Source organism: Aedes albopictus, chromosome 2 (genome assembly GCF_035046485.1).
Source record: "Aedes albopictus strain Foshan chromosome 2, AalbF5, whole genome shotgun sequence".
Lineage (NCBI taxonomy): Eukaryota > Metazoa > Arthropoda > Insecta > Diptera > Culicidae > Aedes > Aedes albopictus.
The window spans coordinates 5,587,841-5,609,013 of NC_085137.1; the positions used below are offsets into that span (position 1 = coordinate 5,587,841).

The window sequence follows — 21,173 nt, forward strand, 5'->3', positions numbered from 1 at the left end:
AATAGAACCTTTTTGATGAGCGCAACAATGAGTCTTCTAATCGACGAACATCAACTGTAACAGATCCGACGGCACATTGTTAGGATCCATCAACAAGAGGAGAAATTTGGCGCCAGTTCGAGGAGCTAGAGAACCGCGCTGCAAATATCCCGGAAGGTGGAATCGTAGAAGATCATTGTAGCGCCATCAAGAACGCCTCCATCGCTACCGGCGAGAATAATTTGAGTGAGTTACGCATCCAGAGAAAGCAGTGGATCACAGATGACACTTGGAGGATAGAGCGCGCGAAAACACGAGGAGCCAAAGCCGTAGCCCGTCCGCGCTAATCAGCTCTCTACAAGGAAATGAAACGTTCCTGTTGGCGTAAAAGAGCGTGGCCAGACTCCTTAGCCGACGAAGGCGAGAAAACCGCAAACACAGGCGACATCCGCCTACGACGTCTCACATCACCTTAGTGGGACCAGGATGAATGCTACGATGCCCGTGAAAGACACGTCTGGACAGTTACAGACCGATTCGGCTGACCAGTTGAAACGCTGGTTCGAGCATTTTGGAAACCTTTTTCAAGTGTCGGCCACGCCATCAACACCTCAGCATGAACCGCCAATGGTTCGACGCATTACCCGTGTCTACACCGATGCTTTATCAGTGCAAGAGATAGAAACAGCCATTCGTACCTAGCATGAAATTGAACAGGGCCCTAGAGGTCGATCGCATATCAGCTGAGATGCTCAAAGTTGACCCCATAGTATCCGCACAACTACTGGCATAAATTAATCTGCAACTTATGGGAAACCGCGACATTTCATGCCGAAAGGTACCCGAAAAGGTTGATCTGACTGTATGCGATAATTAGCGCAACATCATGTTACTGTGTATGGTTCTCAAAGTCCTTTGCAAAGTGATCCCTCACCGGATACATGGTTAAAACCCTCTCAGAGCCAAAATGTGTGAAACAAAGTCGCACCTGGTGGACCTGGTCAACTGGATAGGTCAAGACGATGGCGGGTAATCGCCCAGGATGAATATCTTTTAATTCGGCCCTCTGTACCACCATGGGTGCTCAGAACTGAAAGTAGGAAACACACAGCTTTCGAAAGCATATTTTTTTCTAGTGTTGCCAGTATTATCGGTTAGATATTCCAGTTGCCAGTTTTCAGGATTTTCCTTTCGCCAGACTGTAAATATAGTGATTGTAATATGCCATGCCTGTGCGGTCACATGTTGTCTGCTGAGAAGTTGAACGAGTACTGATAAAGATCCTTGAGCTTGATTGACCGCCCGTAGATGCTACTCCAGTCCAGTATCGCCAGACCAACTACACTCACACAAGGAACCAATGAGATTATCTGCTGGGGGTTAGCAGACATCTTCAGTGTGTGAGCGTTGGTGATCTTCTGTTTTTAGGCGACAATAACGCCAGCAACGTCAGGTTGCAGGTCAATGTGGGGAAGGGGAAGGAACTGATGATTGCAATCGTTTGTATCCACATCAGACCGAATATACCTCTGCGTCTGCACAAACTCATGCGGATGTCGGAGTGTTGGAGGGATATGGTTGGCAGAGGGCTCACCTTGGTGCGTGGATGCCAGGCGTAACGTGATAGATTAGTGCGATTATTACTATGAAGCTAAAGCGGCACAGTTCGTTTGATTGCATAAATTGTAGGCGTTATCTGCCCGGGTAGAGCGGAATGGTAAATGAACGGCAAATTTTACCATTAAAATAGAATGTTTGAATGGCAAAATTTGTTATTAGTTTGTTTGAAATAAGAGTTAAAATAACAAAAATAATAACTCAATTTCTATGGCATAAAAACTTAAGAATAACTTATTTTGCCATTGTAATAACAAAATAATAACAAAAAACGCCTCAAAACGAGAATAACTAAATTAGTTGTTGTTGAGATATTGATAACACAGAAATGGAAAAATCAGCCCTTAATACGCAGATCAAAATAATGGTAGGTTTAGTTATTCGTCTTTAATGTCAAAATAATAGTAAATTTTGATATTATCTCAAAATGTCTGGAGAATGGTAAAATGAGATATTTTATTTCGATAAAATAAAAATACAAAAAGCAAGATTATAAAACATTGTTTTTATGTTATAAAAACCTTAGCTTAAAGACAATTCAATTCACTTGCAGAAAATCGATAAAATCAACGAAATGTTAAAAAGTAAAAAAAATCTCATTCAGTGAAGTGCTATATTGACGTTGGAATCCTGCCATAACACTCCACCTGGCTTCAGCTACTTAGAAATCTTACGCAATGTCGGATTATTTGCGATAACATTCGCAATATGCTTATTGATCATTTTTTACTTCTCCAGAGCAATCCCTACGGGATCCTGGAGGATTTGGCGTCTCTCGAAAAGGCGATCTGCAAAATTAAAAATTAGGAATGAAATATGTGTTACAAACAGATTAACAACAGAGTTACCTTTCATGTACGCCACCTTTTCCGGGTCAAGCTTAGTCGGTTGCACAACCAACTCCCTGCTTCCTTCGAGTTTGTTTCGGCCTTTTGGGTTGTTTGATGGCCTTCCGGAAGGTGTCGCGTTGCCCACTCCTTGTGGGAACAATCGGAACAGCAACTCCTTTGTGAACAAATAGTCACTGTCCTCGGAATTCTGCGACACACTCAGAAGCCATTCTCTGTTAGGATATCCTTTGACCTCCGTGAATGAAACATTGTCGTGTTTCTGAACCAGGGACTCCTGAAGCATCATATTAAGGGCCCGCAGTTTCGCATTTTCCTTCTGCAGCGCCTCGGAGTCCGCTGCCATCTTATCGATCGAATCCTGCTGTTCCTTTATGATGGTTTCCAAGGCCAGACGCGATTCGTTTTCTTGAAAGCCGGCGAACAACTCTTCCGTACTTGTGCAGGAAGAATCATCACTGTCAGAAGTTGGTTTCGGGCATTGCGGTGTATTCTGTCGGAGTCCGCCATCAGCTGGTACGCTTACCATTTTTGAAGGACCACCAAAATCATGTCCGTTTGGTGGAGAATCTGCTGGATGATATCGTGGTAGCGGTACTTTCGATGATGGCCCCGCTGAACTGTTTACTTGCTCATCTGCAACAACCGGAACACTTTGGTCAACAATGTCGGGTATGGGCTCCGCTAGAACGCCAGATGTGGAGGCCGATCCCTCGCCGGGTTTCGCCTGCTTAATATTCCGATTGCAGCGTGACCTTTTCTTTTCAGGTTCGGATTCACTTTTCTGCTGTTCCGCTAGCACCTGCAAACAAAAGGAGGTTAGGTTAGGAGGTTATCGATGGCCAATTTCACTAAAAATCTTACCACTTTTTCGATTTGCTGCATATTTGCAGCATTTGCTCGCTTCGCTGCAGACTTTTGGTGTTGTGTTTTACGAGGACGACCCATTTTTCACGCACTTTTAACTGCAACAAACGAAAACTTTCACCAAATTTCGCGACGCTTTGTTCTGCACTGGATGCAAAGCCACCTCTCATCAAATCACGCACACATAACCTCTAATCGACCTTTCGCGCGTTCACTAATTTGACGTTTGAGCGGTGCCGTGTTTACAGAAAATGAACTTGTTTACATACCAACCTAAATAACACGACACTGCTCAAACGTCAAATCAGTGAATCAGTGATACATCGACCAACATCTGATAGAGACTTATCAACAATCATATGCTTGACTCTATATATAATAATAATTCAACTTCGAGGTTTTTTTTATCTTTTTAGCAGCAGGGGTGCAAATAAATTAGTTAAGATCTAATTTTTGAGGCATTGGTTGATGAGGTTCGGAATTAAAAGCCGAAAAAATGGGATTAGAGTTAGACGCGGTTACGGTATATAGGGTCTGGGACCATTTGGGCAGGGGCACCTATTTTGGGCACTTGCTGCTATAACTCAGTCAATTTTTAACCGATTGACTTGATTTTTGAGACACGATCATTACGCACAGTAGTGCACACTATCTAGCCATGTTCAAAAATTCAAGTGAATCTGTTTGAAATTTACTGTGTTATAGCAGCAAATGCCCAAAATAGGTGCTCCTGCCCAAAAGGTCCCAGACCCTATATGTAAATTGAGAACTTGTTTAACTTTTATAAAATAACTATAAGTATTAAATAAATTTTTGTTTACCTATGCCATGGGCCCTTTTCATGTTTAACTGTAATTATCTGCTAATCAAAATAGTTGTGCTTGGGGAGTTCTGCATAGCATAAAATTATATTAAAAGTAGTAATATTACAATGAGTGCGCGACGAAGGCGTCAATTTTATTTGGCAGATGAATACTATGGTCGGAAATATGTTAAAAAGGTATGTACTTTAATTATTCCAATTAAAAAAAAAACATATTCCAAAATGCATAACCTCAAATAATGTTTACAGCCAAAGCGAAAAATAATTGAGAGCTCTAGCAGGTCCTGTGAACCATCCAGTAGCTATCAAGAAAGGGATGCCGATTCGGGGAACGAGCTAGATGGTAATAATTATTAAATTTTAATTTGAAAACCCGGCTAATAAAATCATTTAGCATCAGCTGGAAAAGCAAACCAAACTGTTTTTACCAAGGAGGGCAATCATTCATACGAGACCGACAGTACTGCTGAAGGTACTGATCAAGAAGCATTTGATTCTATATCGGAAGGATCAGAAGATGAGCAGTCCAGATCGGAAATGTTTGAAGAATGTTTACCCAAGGTAAGAAATAATTGCTTCTTTGTAATACATATTTAAATATTTTGACTGCTAAATCATTTATTATTTCTCTCACCAGCTATTTCCATCGCTCAATGAAAAACTTTTTACGACAAGGGCTGACTTAACAGTAGATGACATTTTGTTCATGGTTCTGAACCAATATGTTCGACATAATTTAACGCAGACTGCTGTGGAAGACATGTTAAAAATGCTTAATACTATGTGCGGAACGAAGGTTCTTCCTGAATGTTTCTCCGCATTCATTTCGCATTTTCAATGTGACCCGTACAACTCATCCCGTATAATTTACTGTAGTGCATGCCAATATGATTATGGACCATCTACACAAGAAACGAATATCGCATGCCCAGTATGCGAGTCGAAGGAAAAAGATTTTTTCATTTCGATCCCCGTGGAGCCTCAAATACGAGACCTCGTAATTCAATACGATTCTGAAATTGAAAGATATAACCGGTATGTTCAGGAGCACAAGATTGCAGACGTTATGTGCGGAAGATATGCTCAACAAATTATTAAGGAACAGTCACGGCAATGTCTTACACTGAGTGCCAACACAGATGGAGCAGCCACATATCGATGCACGACCCAGAAACCGTTGTATCCTGTGTTTGTTACATTGAATAATCTTCCCCCGAATTTGAGATTTTCAAAGTATAACCTGATTCTTGGCGGTATATGGCTTTCGCAAGGAGAACCAAACACCAATTTGTTATTCAAATATCTATGTTTGGAATTACGACGATTGCAAAAGGATGGAATTACTATCGGTCTTAAGACATATACCGTTTTATTGCTTCAAGTAAATTTGGATTCGGTGGCGCGTTGTAAGGTGCAAAATATGAAACAATACAATGGCTCACACGGTTGCACATATTGTCTCCATCCCGGAGAAACGAAGGCCACAAATTATTCCAGGTGTTATCCATATTTGCAAAATGTTTCTAAGAGGGACGATACTGAAACAAGGCAGTTAATGGACAAAACAACAACTACTGGGGTTGAGGAGCTTGGAGTGATGGGGAAAACAGTATTCACTTTTCTGCTGTACATGGACGTTATTGCATGCTTTCCTCCAGATTATATGCACTCGGTCTTGCTCGGTGCAATGAAGCAACTTTGGACTTTATGGACTGAAAGCGAGCACCACAAGGAATCATTTTATATTGGAACTCACTTAAAGGACATTGAGTCAAGAATACTGAGTATTCGACCACCATCTGCATTTCCCAGGTACCCACGACAACTTAGAGAATACAAAAAATACAAAGCAAATGAATGGGAGCCAATACTCATTCATTACTTGTATCCGGCGCTTGTTGGCATCATGCCCCAAAAATATATGAATCATGTAATGCTGCTATCGTCTTCAATTCATCAGCTCTTGGATCCTAAGTTAAACGAAGTGACCATTTCTTCTTGTGAAAAGAAACTCAATTTGTTCCTGCGACAGTTTGAAAATTTATATGGCAAACACAACATGTCGTATAATATTCATTTACTGAGTCATTTGATTGACGCAGTGCGGAATTTTGGAGCTCTGTATAATTTTTCGCTATTCCCGTACGAAGCAGGTATATATTGGTATTACATGTTCATCAGATAATCACTAATAATTTTTTTTTATTCTAGGAAACGGTATGCTTCAAGGTTTTCGTTCTGGTACCAAGAAACCATTGTTACAAATCGAACGAAAATTTTATATGAACAAGCTTTGTCAATCAGCCAATCATAATGTCAACACTCGTGTTGAAAACTGGGCTCGTGCCATATGGTTAAAACACCCGATTGTAGCTCGATTCGATCCGAAGATGTTATATATTTTGAAGGAGAGCCTGCAGTTCGATACAGATGTAATTGTAAGGTCTTTCAGCGCCCATAGTAAAACTCATATTGAAGGCTTAAATTTATGTAATAGAACAGCATGCAAGACGTATCAGTATGACGATTCTTGGATTTACATGAACGGTAACTTTTTTAATATTCAGGAAATTCTATGTGATCAGGATAATTGTACGTACATTGTTGGTCAGCAGATGAAATGCAAGCCAATATTTGATAACATTTTTTCTTACGTGCCGACTGATAATTTCAAAGTTATGAGAATTAACAATTCGATTCAACAATGCGTCAGCATGAACATACAAACCGTCGATGGAATAATGCATTTCATATCGAAATGTAAAATCCGCACTCAGGTTGATTGAACAATGTAGGTTTGAAACTGTTTGTAATGTAGTAATATTAAAAAGTAATAAAGCATAAGTTTTGTATGTAGCAAAATATTTTTTCCTTGTATGACTTCAAATGAGTTGTTTTTTATGTAAGAAATTCCTCAAGAAAATCTAAATGATTCAGTTATATGTTACTAGCTGTACCCGGCAAACTTTGTCTTGCCTACTGCGTTTTTTGACGTTTTAAGTTTCTAGCCAAGACCAAATCCCCGGTCAAAATGTATGAAAGATCGATTTTCAAAAACTCTCATTTTTTCTATGTTTTATGCCTCATAAACCTTTCTTAGGTGTAAACTAACAGAGCAAAACTAAGACGACCAAAATCGGACCTTCCGTTTGCAAGTTATGCGCGGTCCCACGTATGCCACTGCATTTATATATATATATATATATATATATATATATATATATATATATATATATATATATATATATATATATATATATATATATATATATATATATATATATATATATATATATATATATATATATATATATATATATATATATATATATATAGATAGATATAGATACTACAATTTTATGGATATAATGTCAAGAGTGCAATTCTAATACAAGAAATTATAAGTACAGAGATATTTGTTATGATGGCAAAATTTGATATTACGCTGTTATTTTTCATTTTTTTTCGTAATATGTTGAATGTCAAAATAATAACACATTTCAGTATGATGGTAAATTATGTTATTGTATTGATATTGTTGATGATTTTGGGTCAATTGCATAAAATTACAACTTTTACAATGATAGTAATTTTTGTTATTATTATGTTATTCGAGACTTTTCAAGAACAACTCGCCAATTACAAGTTTTACAATGATTGCATGTTTTGTTATTTATGTGTCATCCTGAGCTATTCATAAGGAACTAAAGAATTGCAAATTTAGATATGATGACAAAATTTGTTATTCTTTAGTTATTGGTTTGTTATTCACCTCTACCCGGGTGGTAGATTTATACTGTGCAGTGAAAGTTGGAAGGAAGGGAAACGGCTTTTCAACCGTTTCTGGTTCTAGCGATGGCTATGAACGTATGAATATACTTGAGTTGTATATATAGAGATGAGAGTATAGAGAAAGTGGATAGAAAGATACAAAGTAGAAGGAAAGGGACGGGCCAGGAATTGAACCCAGGACCTTCTGCATATGGATCAAAAGCGGTAGCCACTAGACCACCAAGCCCGTCAGCTGAACAAGTGCTGACTAAGATTTTAATGTTCAATAAAAATCCAAAAAGCACTACGTAGTCACTGTTCCACAGACTGTTTTATCCTACAACGGATTGGTTTTCGAATACGATGAATTTGAGAACTGAATATTGCTAATGGCAATGTGGCCCAATCCGATCCAAATACTTAGAGAAATGATAAGTAAAACTCTTACTGTATGCAAAGCTTGACCAAATTTACAGAATGTATATACAACGAGAATAATTATAATAATGGTATCACAAACAATGATCTTAATAATGTTAGTCTTTATTCAGTTTGGTTAAACTTAACAGTATATATAGGAATGAATTATCTATGTAACATATTTCAAATGGAAGGCCTCGTTTCTTCGTACATGGTTTATAATCTTCTCAAAGGATATCAGCAAAATTAACAAATCGTAACAAAGTAAGCTTTTTCTTCTTAAAGAGATTTATGATTAATAATCTCAGCGTTAAACTTTTGATAAACGTATTCACAGCTTTGGAATAAATTAAAATTTCAGTTTAAAATCATTCAAAACCAACAATAAGCGTAATGATAATTTTCGTTTCAAACGAATTCACAGCAAATTCCAAAAATCGACAACAACAAAAAAGAGAGAGAAATCCAATCAAATCGTTTTAAGGTCAACGTCACAACGGTTCAATCGCCGGTCGATTTATAGCGCATCAATCGGTACGGGGCACCTGTTTCGGTAGTTTTACCCGAAGGCGGATACCGGTAGAAAGACTGCTGATAGTTACTATGCGAGGGGATGCGTCCCGTACCGCCCGACGAGGAACCGCTGTAGATATCGAAACTGCTCGTACTGAGCGAAGCATGCCGAGTGAGGCAACCTTTCGACGAGAAAAACGCCGCTCTCCGCGCCTGCTGCGTGCTGTTGTTGGCGTTATTGTTGTTGCTATCGCTAGTAAACGAATTTTGGTGGTGATGGTGGTTGTTGTTATGGTTGCTATGATTGTTAGTATTGTCATGACCACAGCCAGTGATGGTAGTAGTAGTGCTAGTAGAGTTATGGTTACAATTTTTACAGTCCGGGGATCCCAGGCAGTCGCCACCCGAAGAGGACATGCGATGAGTGTCGTTTACCTTGTTTCGTACTAGATAGGGTAGTTTGTCGCAGATCTTCAGCCAGTCACGTGGCAGAGCCCATGAGTGGGGAGATTTGGAGTAGTAGATCAAACGTTCGTATTCGTGAACGATTCTCACTGAAAGGCGAAAGAGTTTTGGTCAGTCATTAGGCAATGTGTTGCAGAATGAAAATAATAACAGGTCATTTAGCATAAGAATTGGCTGAAAAAACATGAAAAGAATATGAAAAAATGATGAGGTTGCCACAAACTTATGCTAAATGACCCAATTGTGTTCACGAGTGTTGAATATAACCTGGAGTAGAATCGTCCTTCGAAGTTGGCGTGGCGCCAGCGCCATCTTTAATACCTTCCGGTGCGCTGTCTTTTCGCGAGAAATGGCTTCTCCTCGAACGGCTCAGCCCGTTGTTCACCGGCGTGGACGTTACCAACGTCGAGCTGGAAGAGCTGGAACTGTCGCCCGATTTCAAGCTTCCGCCGCCGCCGCCCAAAGTGGGAGGATCGACGATAAACACATCGTCATCGACTTCTATGCAGCTTCCGCCACCCATTGATCCCATTCCGCCGCTGCCGGCCATAACATCCAAGCCGACGCCACTGTCCACGAAGGGTGATCCGGTGATCAGCTGGTGCTGACCCGGCATCGGCGTCACCGGCGATGCTAACGAGCTGGGCAAATCGAAACTGGCTCCCATCTCGACAGATGCGAGGAACTCGTTACTACTGAAATAGTCATCCAGCACCAGTTTGGCAACCTGTAAAAAATTGACGTGGTAACCTTCCGGACTCAAAATAGCTTCGATATATACTGCTATTGTAATGTAAGGAGATATTTGTAACCTGCTTGTACCTGCTTAGTCCTGCTTGAGACTCGAAGTTTGAGAGAAAAAGAAATCACTCAAAGGGGCTTTTCCCTCTTTCTAAATTTTGGTTAAAAATAAAAACTAACTAACTAAGACTCGAGGTAAAGAAACTGAAATCCTCTGTGGAGCCACCATGTAAACTAAAGACAGCGTCCAGTTGTTCATCTACCCAGTAGCCATCACTTTCGTAGAGCAGAGTGATACGTCTGTTTATTTGTGATTTTCAAATGAGGGGTTTAATGAATGACATCTACCTTGTAGTAGGCGTTGATATATCAAAGTAACAATTGTCATAATAAAGTACTACTTGCTTCGAACTGGACGTGTTTCCCTCAAGGTTTCCCTACATTTTCAGAAGTGGGATTGGAACCATTCGCCTGTAATGTAATCAAAATTTGAAGTCTTTCGAGGAAATAACTGTGGAATCTGGAATACATCCCTCAAGAGTCAAGAGTCGACTTCAAGTTGTCGTTCGAACGCTTAGGCCATGGGAAGCCAACAGTTTGTACACATTGAGGTTATAAGGAGGAGAAAGTATTCAGAAACAAGAATGTCACGTAAGCTGGTTGCAGCATTACTCTCGAACTACGTATACGAGAGGAGTCATGGGTTGAAGATTCAACTGAAGCAGATCCCGAGCAGAATCGAGTATGAGGAAGATTGCGTTGGGGGAGCGATTGTTCACATCGAGGACGATATGTTGTGAGTCAAGATGGCCGAGCTGTAGTAGGCGTTGATATATCAAAGTAACAATTGTCATAATAAAGTACTACTTGCTTCGAACTGGACGTGTTTCCCTCAAGGTTTCCCTACAACCTCCACATGTCGCATTTAATTACAGAATTGCGTCATCCTCTGTGGAGCCACCATCTTTTGGTTTACAGCGTCTAATTCTGGACGAACATTTGAAAAGGGCCTATCTGCTTTTTGTAAACAAACATGTTTCTGTCTCTGAAGGGCCCATCTGCATCCACCCACGCACATCAACACCCTTAACAGATAGCTTGAAGAACACTCTTTCTGATAAGGGTGTTGATGTGCGTGGGTGGATGCAGTTGGGCCCTACAGAGACAAAAACATGTTTGTTTACGCAAAGCAGATAGGCCCTTTTCAAATGTTCGTCCAGAATTGTACTTCTACGCAGTCACCATCAAGTTCGTTGAAGAATGCAGATACCTGTTTCCAGTAGCTTCAGGATGTCTACTCAAGACAAAATGAATTTCCTAGAGTTTTCCAGGGGAAATTTTGAAAGTTTTAATTCGAAAGTTACCCCAAATTTTATAAAATTCATGTATATTTTGAAACTACCGTCTTACCCCGCTGGTTCGACACGTTTTAATAGGACACTTTTTAATTTGTACCCCGCTTATTCGACACATGTCGAATTAAAAAGTGATCAAATGTCACAGCGATGTACACTGAAAATGCAAAACAGTTCGATATTGCGCTTATACTCCCACCCGCAGCAGCTTCTCTTGCAGAAGCTAATTCCGGAAGTTATGAGTTGTTGCTATTCGACACCCAAACCGCCTGGAGACCAACCGGAATGAACTGAGGATGGTAACAATCGTAGACAGAACGAGCTTTTCATTCGCACCGCCACAATATCTGTTGAAATTGAGGAGCCCAGAATCAAAGGGGTGTAAGTGACCATGAGCTGAGCATATCATAAAATTCATCATATTTCAAGCTTTCAGGAACTTTTTTAAGATTGTTTCTACGATATTTGGAAAAATTACAATAAATCAGAGAAAATTGGGTTGATTTTCAAACTCCATATGGGATGAAAAATTGGTCAAAAACTTTAAACCTTATTTACTCGAAAGTGTGTTTTTGTCACTTACACCCCTTTGCTTCTAACTCCCTTAATTATGTTCCATAACAAATCCGGAAATCAAAACAAAAACAAAAATAGAGTTGCCAAATTTCAATGAGCATGGTTGTGTAGGGTGATCAGTTTGTCGAATTAAAAGTTTACCCCGGTTATTCGACAACAGTCGGTAATATCTTCAAAACAGTCGGTAATATCTTCAAAAATTAAGATTTTAGAGATTTATTACCCAAGGTGTTCCTCAAAATCCAAATAAGTACTTCCAAGATTGTTTCTGGTTGTCAAAAATAAATGACATCCAAACACACTAAAAAAATCAAAAAAGTTCAGTTGTTCGATCAGTAATTCTACAAGCCACATGGCCGTACAATTGCTTGCAGTTTTGAGCTGAACTTCGGTGTCTGTGATCCATGCTGGTGGTTCTTCTTTAAATTCGTTCCAGGATTACTCCTTATATTTTGTACTACAATTCCTTTTCTAAATGCCTTCGTAATTTCTCACAGAATTCTTCCCACGATTTCTTCCGTGAGTTAAACAGTATTTTTTCTGGAAATTTTCTAGAGTGTTTTCTCTGGCTTTCTCTAGTTTTAATAAGTTTCCATCCAGAAGGTTTTACAAACTTCCCATAAATAGTTCTTTCAGAGTTGTTCTTTATTCTTTCGGGATTTCTGAGAGTTGTTCCCGGGATTTTTCTAGAGGGTTTCCCAGTATACTTCCAGAGTTTCTCGCTAGATTCGCTCCGGAGAACCTTCCAAAACTAATCCATAATTCCTTCAGCAGTTTTTTGGGATAGCTTTCAGTTTATCCTAGAATTTTTACGAGATTTTTATAGAAGTTCAGATTTCTTCCAGAGGGTTGTCCAATACTTCTCTTGGATTTCTTCATGGGACTTCGCTCGTAGTTCCTCCCGGGATTTCTCCTAGAGCTTTTCAGAGTTCCTTAATATTCCTTCCCAGGATTACTACTAGAACAATTTTTCAAGATGCCACAGTTTTTCACAGGATTTGTTCCAAAGTTCCTCACGAGATTTCTCGAATGATTTTTCACTTGCGGAAAATATCGGAAGAAATATATTTTCCGGGAATTTCTTACAAGGAATTACATAAGTTCATAAGGAATCTCAGGTGACATTACAAGAGAAACTCATGGAACAGTCCGATCAACGATCAAAACGATCAAATCTGACTATACATGTCAATGGTTGCTTCTCCGTGATTGATCTGAGCTGGTACCAATTGCACTGAGATCCAAATGAATAAAGGCTGGGACACTCCACTTATTCTCAAAGTGCAATTTAAGCAGCTCATACATATTTGAACAATAACGGCGCCGGTCACGTCCTTATAGTCAGTTGGGAAGGGAAAGGAATGTTAGAGTGTGCTGGTAAAGGAATCCCAGGTAACCACTAAGCATTTGAATAAGCCGTATAATTGTTTAACAGATCGTTTTTAGCATTTGAACTGCTTGCAGCCCTACATAAGCAGTTCGAATGCATAGCTGCCTTGAATTAGCATTAGCTGTGCTACTCAAAAGCTTTCGGCTTTTAATTAGCATTTGGACTGCCTGAGATGTTTTTGCTCCGAAGCATTGAAAATGCTTTTTAAATGCTCTACCAATGCTACGAGCAAAGAGTATGGGAGATATGTTATGCATTTGACAGCTCATGCCATCTCTTTTACATGCTTTACAGACCTTTGTTGACAAATTTGGATATCTGAGTTGCTTATTCGTTTTTCTCTCCCTTATCAGAAATCACCGGAGAAACATTGCTATAGCTGATTTGGATTGGGCCATTCAAAAATTGCCGTTCCTTATTAAATCGGAAGTGCACCGAATAAGTGGATCATTGGGCGGATCTTAAGTTATAAATCGAAAGAGGGAATAGTAATATGGCATAGAACGAATATGGAAGGAAAATGCTTATACAAAAAGAATGTTTGGAATTTAAGCCGCATTCTAATTATTCTTTATATTGCGGATAAAATCAGCGCACATCATCGCAACAGCTGTAGCATATTCTGCAGCGTGGAGCAGCAACACAACTTTAATTTGTTATCTGGGGATCACAAGTTCAAATCCCAATTACTACTAAAACAAGCAAAAAAGTGTACGACAAGCCAGAGTGTGTATAGTCGAGGAAGCGGGAATGCTGAGGGAGCAAGAGGAAACAGGTGTAAATATATTTTTGTTTTATTTTGCTCAACGCTCAACGACGAGGTGTTACCGTGGGCGTTACGCTTCTTTGACATCTTGAAACGACGTTCCTGAAAGGGTTGCACTAAGACAGCCCGTTATTTTGCCAAAACCTGCTGTGGAGCAGCACTTAAGCATTTTCTCATTTTTTCGGTTTTGGATTTTTTATTAAATAACGAAGCAATATTTTCAAAATCGGTTTTCGTGCACATGTAGAGCATGGATCAAGGTATCTTCTGATTTTTTTTTTGAGGTGGAAAATGTTTTCCATTTTTGCAGAAACCATTTTTTTGTGAAATTTTGTTCAAAAATGGTTTTTGCAAAAACGAAAAACATTTTCCAATACAAAAAAAAATCAGAAGATACCTTGATCCATACTCCTCTACATGTGCACGAAAACCGATTTTGAAAATTTTGCTTCGTTATTTAATAAAAAATCAAAAACCAAAAAGTGAGGAAATGCTTCCAGTTTCGCCTTAAGGCGTATATACGGCTAATTTGCATTAAAAGCGTTGCCGTAAGGACTACTATAATGCTGAAGGAATGCTATTTTAAATGCTTGCTGGTAACTTGGGCGGTTAGAACTCTTTGAGAAATATCGACAATAGCTCCAGCAAAAATCCCTGAAGAGTCTTGGAGCTGGAGGGCATTTAAAAGAATCTCCGGGTGATGAATTCTAAAAGGTACCAAGAAAATGGCGTGAAAAAATCAGAAGGAGTATTATGGGAAATCCTGGGAGGCATTCCAGCAGGTATTTCTAATTCCGGATACAAACCCTGACCCCTGACGAAATTTCTAGATAAATCCTTGTAGTGAATTTCTAGATGGACACACTAAGGCCAGTAGTACACAGGGTCAAATATTTGACAAGGAAAGATCTCAAGAAACAACATCAGTTTGATATGACAAATCTGACATGATTCATATAAGCCTGTATACTGAGCACAGACTTACGACCTTATTATTTGACAAGGATGTTACAGATAAAAAAAACTATCAATGTCAGTTATGAAACGAACGAATAGAAACGAGGATTATTGTAACAGAAGTGCGTCATCCTCTGTAGAGCCACCATCGTTTGGTTTACATTACAGCTTCCAAATGTGCCTCTACGAAGTCACCATCAGATTCCAAAAGGAATGCAGGCCTCTGAAACCATCTCTGAAACACCTGGCCATGGTAGCGAAAAAACTTACCCTCACTAAGTCGAAGCAATCTCCGGTGATCTTGATGCTGTGCTTTCCCACGTTGACGGTGTACTTGAACTCCCCGAGCGAGGCATCGTTCGTCGAGAAACTGTGCAGCAACATTCCCGCCTGTTGGCCATTGTTTTGCGATCCGTTCCGGGTAAGCTTCGGGTGGCTGTACTGAGGCTGGGCTTGCTGGTGCTGCTGCTGCTGCTGTTGGTACAGCGCGGCACTGCTCAGATTTAAGCTCAGTCCCGCTGCCGACGATTGTTGCTGATTTGGCACATAAGCGGTGACACCTCCTCCATTGCCCATCATGGAAGCACGTTGGGCGGCGGTGGACAGCACGGCTGCATCCGAAAGCGACCGCCGGGGGTGGATGATTTCGTCGGAGGCGGACGAGGCCAGCGAACTGCACGAGCCGTCCTGAGAGGTTTCCAAGCGCACCGGAGAGGCATTCCGGCGGATAGTGTCTTCGATAAGTTGCTTCGCGTAGCTAGAGAAGAGTGAAAATTGTTTGGATGAAATTGATAGACAAGAACATATTTAAAACATTAAAAGAAAAGATAAGAACCAATGTTGAATTGAACAGAAATCATAGAAATTATTTGAAAATAAGCAATTAAAAAAAATCTAACACTGAAGGCAAATAAGAAACTCTTATAAACTTTATTGAAAATCGTTGAAAGAATAAGGCAATAAAATAGCTGTGAAATCTACGTAGCTCTAATATCATGATCAGCCTACAATTTTCTTTTACTACTATATTCTTATTTCTTTTACAGTGTGTTTGTTTTCAATTTAAAAATCATTGTGTATCCTTTTTTACTTCTTCTATTTCTTAACTGTTGTTTCAATATCATTCATTTTCATCGACTGTTCTCGTTTTAAACACTGATTCTATCTTTTCTTAAATTACTTATCAATAACTCTATCAGTTTATAGAACCTACTTGATTTTTTCCTCGTTGGGACCGGTGATTTGAACCAAACGCTCCTTGGCACCCGGATTCACTGCAATTCGTCGAAACAAACAAGAGCATTACCAATAGACTACGTTTGACAAACACGTTTTGCTTTGCAGCCAACGTTAGCACAAGGCACACAGAAATGTGAACAAAGCCAATCCTTTTTAAATGATTTCAATGAAGTGAGCGGTGATGGTTCGACACGACTGGCCGGCGTTATCGAGCTTGTGATGAAGCGTGCACATGTGAAGTGAGGCCATTTGTAGTCTGCTAGTAGCATTTTTTTAAATCACGTGTAGCTAATTCGATCAATGGGACACACTAAGTAGTTCAGTACGTGTAATTTTAAATGCTGAGTCTGGTAATGACTAGACAACTTAGCTAAGGACAGAAGTGGTTTTCAATGAGGGATGAATGAACTATTATTTTTAACGGCAACAGATCATATTGGTATATGATTTGCCAAACAAAAAGTAAATATAATTTATGTACAGGTATACCTCGATTTAATGGACCCGCGATTATATAGACCCTCGATTTTTTGTACTTCGATTTCATGTACAGTTTACCTCGATTTTATGTACATTTTTAGTGGTAGAAGTTTTAATATCCAATCAGTTTAGAACTTGCAGTTTGTATTATGATGACTTATAATGCAGGGGTTTCCAGCCTTTTGATACGCGGAGCACTCCATATCAATAAATTGTTTTGCGGAGCACCCATAATATCGCCAAAGCATATTGCCCGTTGTGAAGATTTATAGATTTCGACGCAAATAAATGATTAGGCTCATTTTCAGCGTAGGTGCGTTAAAAATGTTTGTTTACAATGCAAAACTATCACCAAATCTGGACGAACATTTGAAAAGGGCCTATCTGCTTTTTGTAAACAAACATGTTTCTGTCTCTGCAGGGCCCATCTGCATCCACCCACGCACATCAACACCCTTAAGAGATAGCTTGAAGAACACTCTTTCTGATAAGGGTGTTGATGTGCGTGGGTGGATGCAGATGGGCCCTACAGAGACAAAAACATGTTTGTTTACGCAAAGCAGATAGGCCCTTTTCAAATGTTTGTCCAGAAATGTGTACCTAACAACACAGCGTAAAATATCCCAGGTAACCAGTAAGCAGTTAAAATGGCATTTATTCGGCACTATATGCGCCTTTACAGCAGGTCATTAAATGCTAATCTGCTGTATATGCGCCATAAGTGCTAATTAAATGCAGGTTTTGGCCCGATATACGGCTGATTAAATGCTTATCCCTCCTATCCCCCAGATTGTCAAAAATAAAAACAAATATTTTCCCCTGCCCAGTTTACGGCTTCCCTTCTCTTCTATTTTTTCTCACTCTCCCATGGAACTTTTGCGGCTCGGGGCAAGGCTGAAACTGCCGTTGTTGTTGATTTTTTTTTTTGTTAATTTCGGCCAAATTGGGATTCGATCCCTCGATCCTTGGGTTGACGATGCTGCTGAACCGCGCTACAGGGTAAGCTATAGATGATAAGATAATGTGCGTTGGAATTTTGATCTATTTAAGGCTAACACCCGCAGTTTCTTCGTTATGTTATTGGCTCGGCAGGTGCTGATAATGAAATCGCCCATAGGAAACCAGCAATGGAATTTATTTGCCGTAGTATGGTTTTCCCATTGATAATAAGCAGGTCGAATGCAGATATGAAACAGAAATACAGCTTATTGAAATGCTTATCGGTTACCTGGGTATTCACCAGGACGCGGTCTGGTTTTACATCTGTGGGCCCACGCAAGAAAAATCCACGCAATTTATTTTCGCGCATGAGTCTAAACAGGTGGAATCTCCGCAATACTTTATGACATACTTAGTTTTATACATTTACCTTAATCTCATACTTCTTTTTCTGACTTTATTTTTACATTAAGAAAATGCAGTAGTATACGTGGGACCGCGCATAACTTGCGAACGGTTTTTCCGATTTGGGTCGTCTTTATTTTGTTTTGTCAGTTTTCACCCAAGGAAGGTTTATGAGGCAAGATTTTTTGAAAACCAATTTTTCATGGCTTTTGTCGACGTGGACTTGAGTTTGAAAATTAAAAAAAAAACAACGCAATAGCACCTAGCGCCCCTTCTTTGTTACATTCCTATGGATGAATTCCTGAAGGAATTACCAAACAGTTTTTTTTTTCTGAAAGAATTCATGGAACAATTTTTGGTGAAATCCCTGCTGAAATTTTTGAAGTAATTCTTGGAAGAAGTTTTTAAAGATATTTTCGAAAGTATCGCTGAAGAAATTTTAAAAGGAATAAAATAAATCAGAAGAAATTTCTGAATGAGCTCTTGAAAGAATTTTTGAAAGGAAACAACAATAATATTTTAAGAATCCATAGATGGATTTTCTGAACAAATTCCAGAATGAAATACTTAACAAAACCTCTTGAGATATTTTTAAAAATAAATCCTGGATATATCCCCTAACAAAGATTCTTCACAATTTTTTAGTGAATTTCTGGAGGAATCCATAGATAAATTCCTAGAGATACGCTTGGAGGAAATTCTGGATGAATTTCTGATAAAATACATAGGGGAATACTCGGCAAAATTTCTAATGAAGTCTCTGTGTAAAATTCTGCAGGAATCTGAATCTAAAAGAATCTGTAGATTTCTGAAGGAATCCTTGGATGATTTTCTAAAAGTTTCTCAAAAATTTCTTGGAGCAATTTCTAGAAGAGAAGTGTCTTGAAGGAATATCTAAAGAAATGTGAAGAATTATTGTGATTTTTTTTTAAATCTCTTGAAGAATTTCAAAAGCAATCCTTGGAGAACATTTTTAGAAAGCCTCTGAGAAAAGTTTGAAGGAGTTCTAAATTCTGATTCTCAATGTATCCTCATTTTCTAAAAAAAATCCATGAAGTATTTTTCAGGAAGTCCATGAAAAGTTTTCGAGATGAATGCTTTGAAAAATTTCTGGCGGAACCTCAATGAATAAAAAAAATCTGAAGAAATTTTTAGATGAATTTCTAGAACAATCTATGCAATAGGAAGCAATCAGTGAAGTACTAGATTGAAAGTAGTGAGCTGGATTTTTGTATGGTGAGATGATCAGTTCTCCATTTCTGCAATGAAATGGTGCAAACAGCGTGGGTTATATGGTTTCTTGCCTAATTTAATGCTGTTTGAGCAAAAGTTTGGAAAACTGTGTTGTTGAAGTTGCAAGAAATAAATATTACAACAACAAAGTTATTCAAACTTTTGCTCAAATAGCATCAAATTAGTCAAGAAATCATATAACCCACGCTGTTTGTACCGTTTCATTACAGAAATGGAGAACTGATCATCTCACCATACAAAAATCCAGCTCACTACTTTCAATCTAGTACTTCACTGATTGCTTCCTATTTTGAAAGGAATTCTTGAAGTATTTTCTAAAGGATTCCATCCAACAGTTTTAGAAGCTACCCGTGCAAGACTTTCTTGAATAGTTCTTGGAGACATTTCTGAAGGACATTTTAAAGTCTCAAGGAATTCCCAGAAGATTTTGTGAAAGAATTTCTGACTGAATTTCTTTAGGATTTCCAGAGGAGTTTCCAAAGGAGTCTCTGAAAGAATTTCTTTAAGAATCTCTTAGAAATTTTTTCAGGAACTCGTGAAAGGCATTTTAAATGAATCCTAGGATGAATTTCAGCATGGGTCCGTGTAAGAACTATTGAAAAATCTGTGGAAGTTTTTTCAAAGTAATCCGTGGAGAAATTTGTAAAAAAATCTCTGGAGAAAAATCTGGAGATATTTATGAAGAAATTATTAGTCAAATTTATAATAAAAGCTGTGGGAGATTTTCTGAAAGTATCCCTCGAAAAAAATGTGAAGGAACCCTAGGGTAGTTTCTATAGGAATTCTTACATTGAAGCAATTTCTAATGCAAACCCCGGATGAATTTTTGGAATAAATCCTTCGATTGTTTGAAAGAATTCATGTAGAGAATCCATAAAGAAATCCCTGTAGGATTTTTTGCAGATACTCACACATAACTGTCTTACATAACTCTTTGTAAAACTTCTGCAGGAATCCCTTAGTGAAATTTCTGGAGAAATGGGAAGTTGCAGTGGGAATTTCTGGTGAAATCCTCGGAAGAATTTCCAAAATAACCCAAGTACAAATATTTGAAGGAACTTTTGAAACATTTCTGGAAAGCTTTGGAATACTTTCTGAAGGCATCGCTGGAAGTTTTTTTTAATCTCTGGAGAAATTTCTGAATAAATGTTGAAACATAATTCTGAAGGAATTTCTAAAGAAATCCCTGTAGGCATATCTGCTCAAATTCATGAATATTTTTTTAGAAACAAAAATAGAATTTCAGAAGTAAATCATGCAAGATACTTTGGAAGATTTTTTTGTGGGATTTGTAGAATAGTAGGAATTTCTGAAGAAGTCCCTGAACAAAATTTCTAAACAAAAATTCGAGGAAGATTTTTTGAATGAATCCGTTAGGGAATTTTTAGCCGAATACTCGGACAAATTTCCTAAAGAATTGTTTAAAAAGATTTTTAGAAGAATTTCTAAAGAAATTTATGGCAGATTTTCTAAAGGAATCTTTAAAAGATTCTCCGGATGCCTAGAAAAATTTGTGAATAAATACACAGAGGAACTTCTGAAGAAATCCCTGGGCGAGTTTCTCAAACAATTTCTGAAATGATTTGTGAAAAATCATGGACGAATTGGTGAAGCAATTCATGTGAGATTTCGTAAAATAATTCTTTGTGACACTTCTGGAGGAACACATGGAAGATTTCTGAAAAAAATGTAACATGATGATTTGATTTGGGAAGTTTTCTTCGGAGACCGTCGTAATAAAGTTGAAAATTCTTGGTTCATTTACTTT

At 38.6% G+C, this 21,173-nt stretch overlaps 3 protein-coding genes across 4 annotated transcripts in view; 1 reads left to right on the forward strand and 2 right to left on the reverse strand.

The window, feature by feature from the left end:
* The window catches only part of LOC109404617 (eukaryotic translation initiation factor 4E-binding protein Mextli), a 52,954-nt gene that overhangs the window by 10,120 nt on the left and 21,661 nt on the right, over positions 1-21,173 (reverse strand). The window contains exons 6-9 of the mRNA XM_062849042.1: positions 16,302-16,362; positions 15,359-15,845; positions 9,571-10,030; positions 9,274-9,392 (exon numbers count right to left, since the gene is read on the reverse strand). Coding sequence (XP_062705026.1) covers positions 9,274-9,392; positions 9,571-10,030; positions 15,359-15,845; positions 16,302-16,362 — 1,127 coding nt within the window. The remainder of the gene's footprint in view (positions 1-9,273; positions 9,393-9,570; positions 10,031-15,358; positions 15,846-16,301; positions 16,363-21,173) is intronic.
* LOC134288822 (uncharacterized) lies at positions 1,681-3,934 on the reverse strand. The gene has a single exon (XM_062854707.1). The coding sequence runs from the start codon at positions 2,971-2,973 to the stop codon at positions 2,323-2,325; it is 651 nt and encodes a 216-aa protein (XP_062710691.1). The 5' UTR covers positions 2,974-3,934; the 3' UTR covers positions 1,681-2,322.
* Positions 4,117-7,331, forward strand: LOC134288823 (uncharacterized). Of its 2 annotated transcripts, XM_062854708.1 has the most exons (5): positions 4,117-4,311; positions 4,384-4,477; positions 4,529-4,695; positions 4,772-6,287; positions 6,346-7,331. In XM_062854708.1, the coding sequence occupies exons 1-5, from the start codon at positions 4,243-4,245 to the stop codon at positions 6,918-6,920; spliced, it is 2,421 nt and encodes an 806-aa protein (XP_062710692.1). In that variant the 5' UTR covers positions 4,117-4,242; the 3' UTR covers positions 6,921-7,331. The 2 variants fall into 2 exon arrangements, with proteins under 2 accessions (XP_062710692.1, XP_062710693.1); XM_062854709.1 differs by having other exon boundaries at positions 4,772-7,331.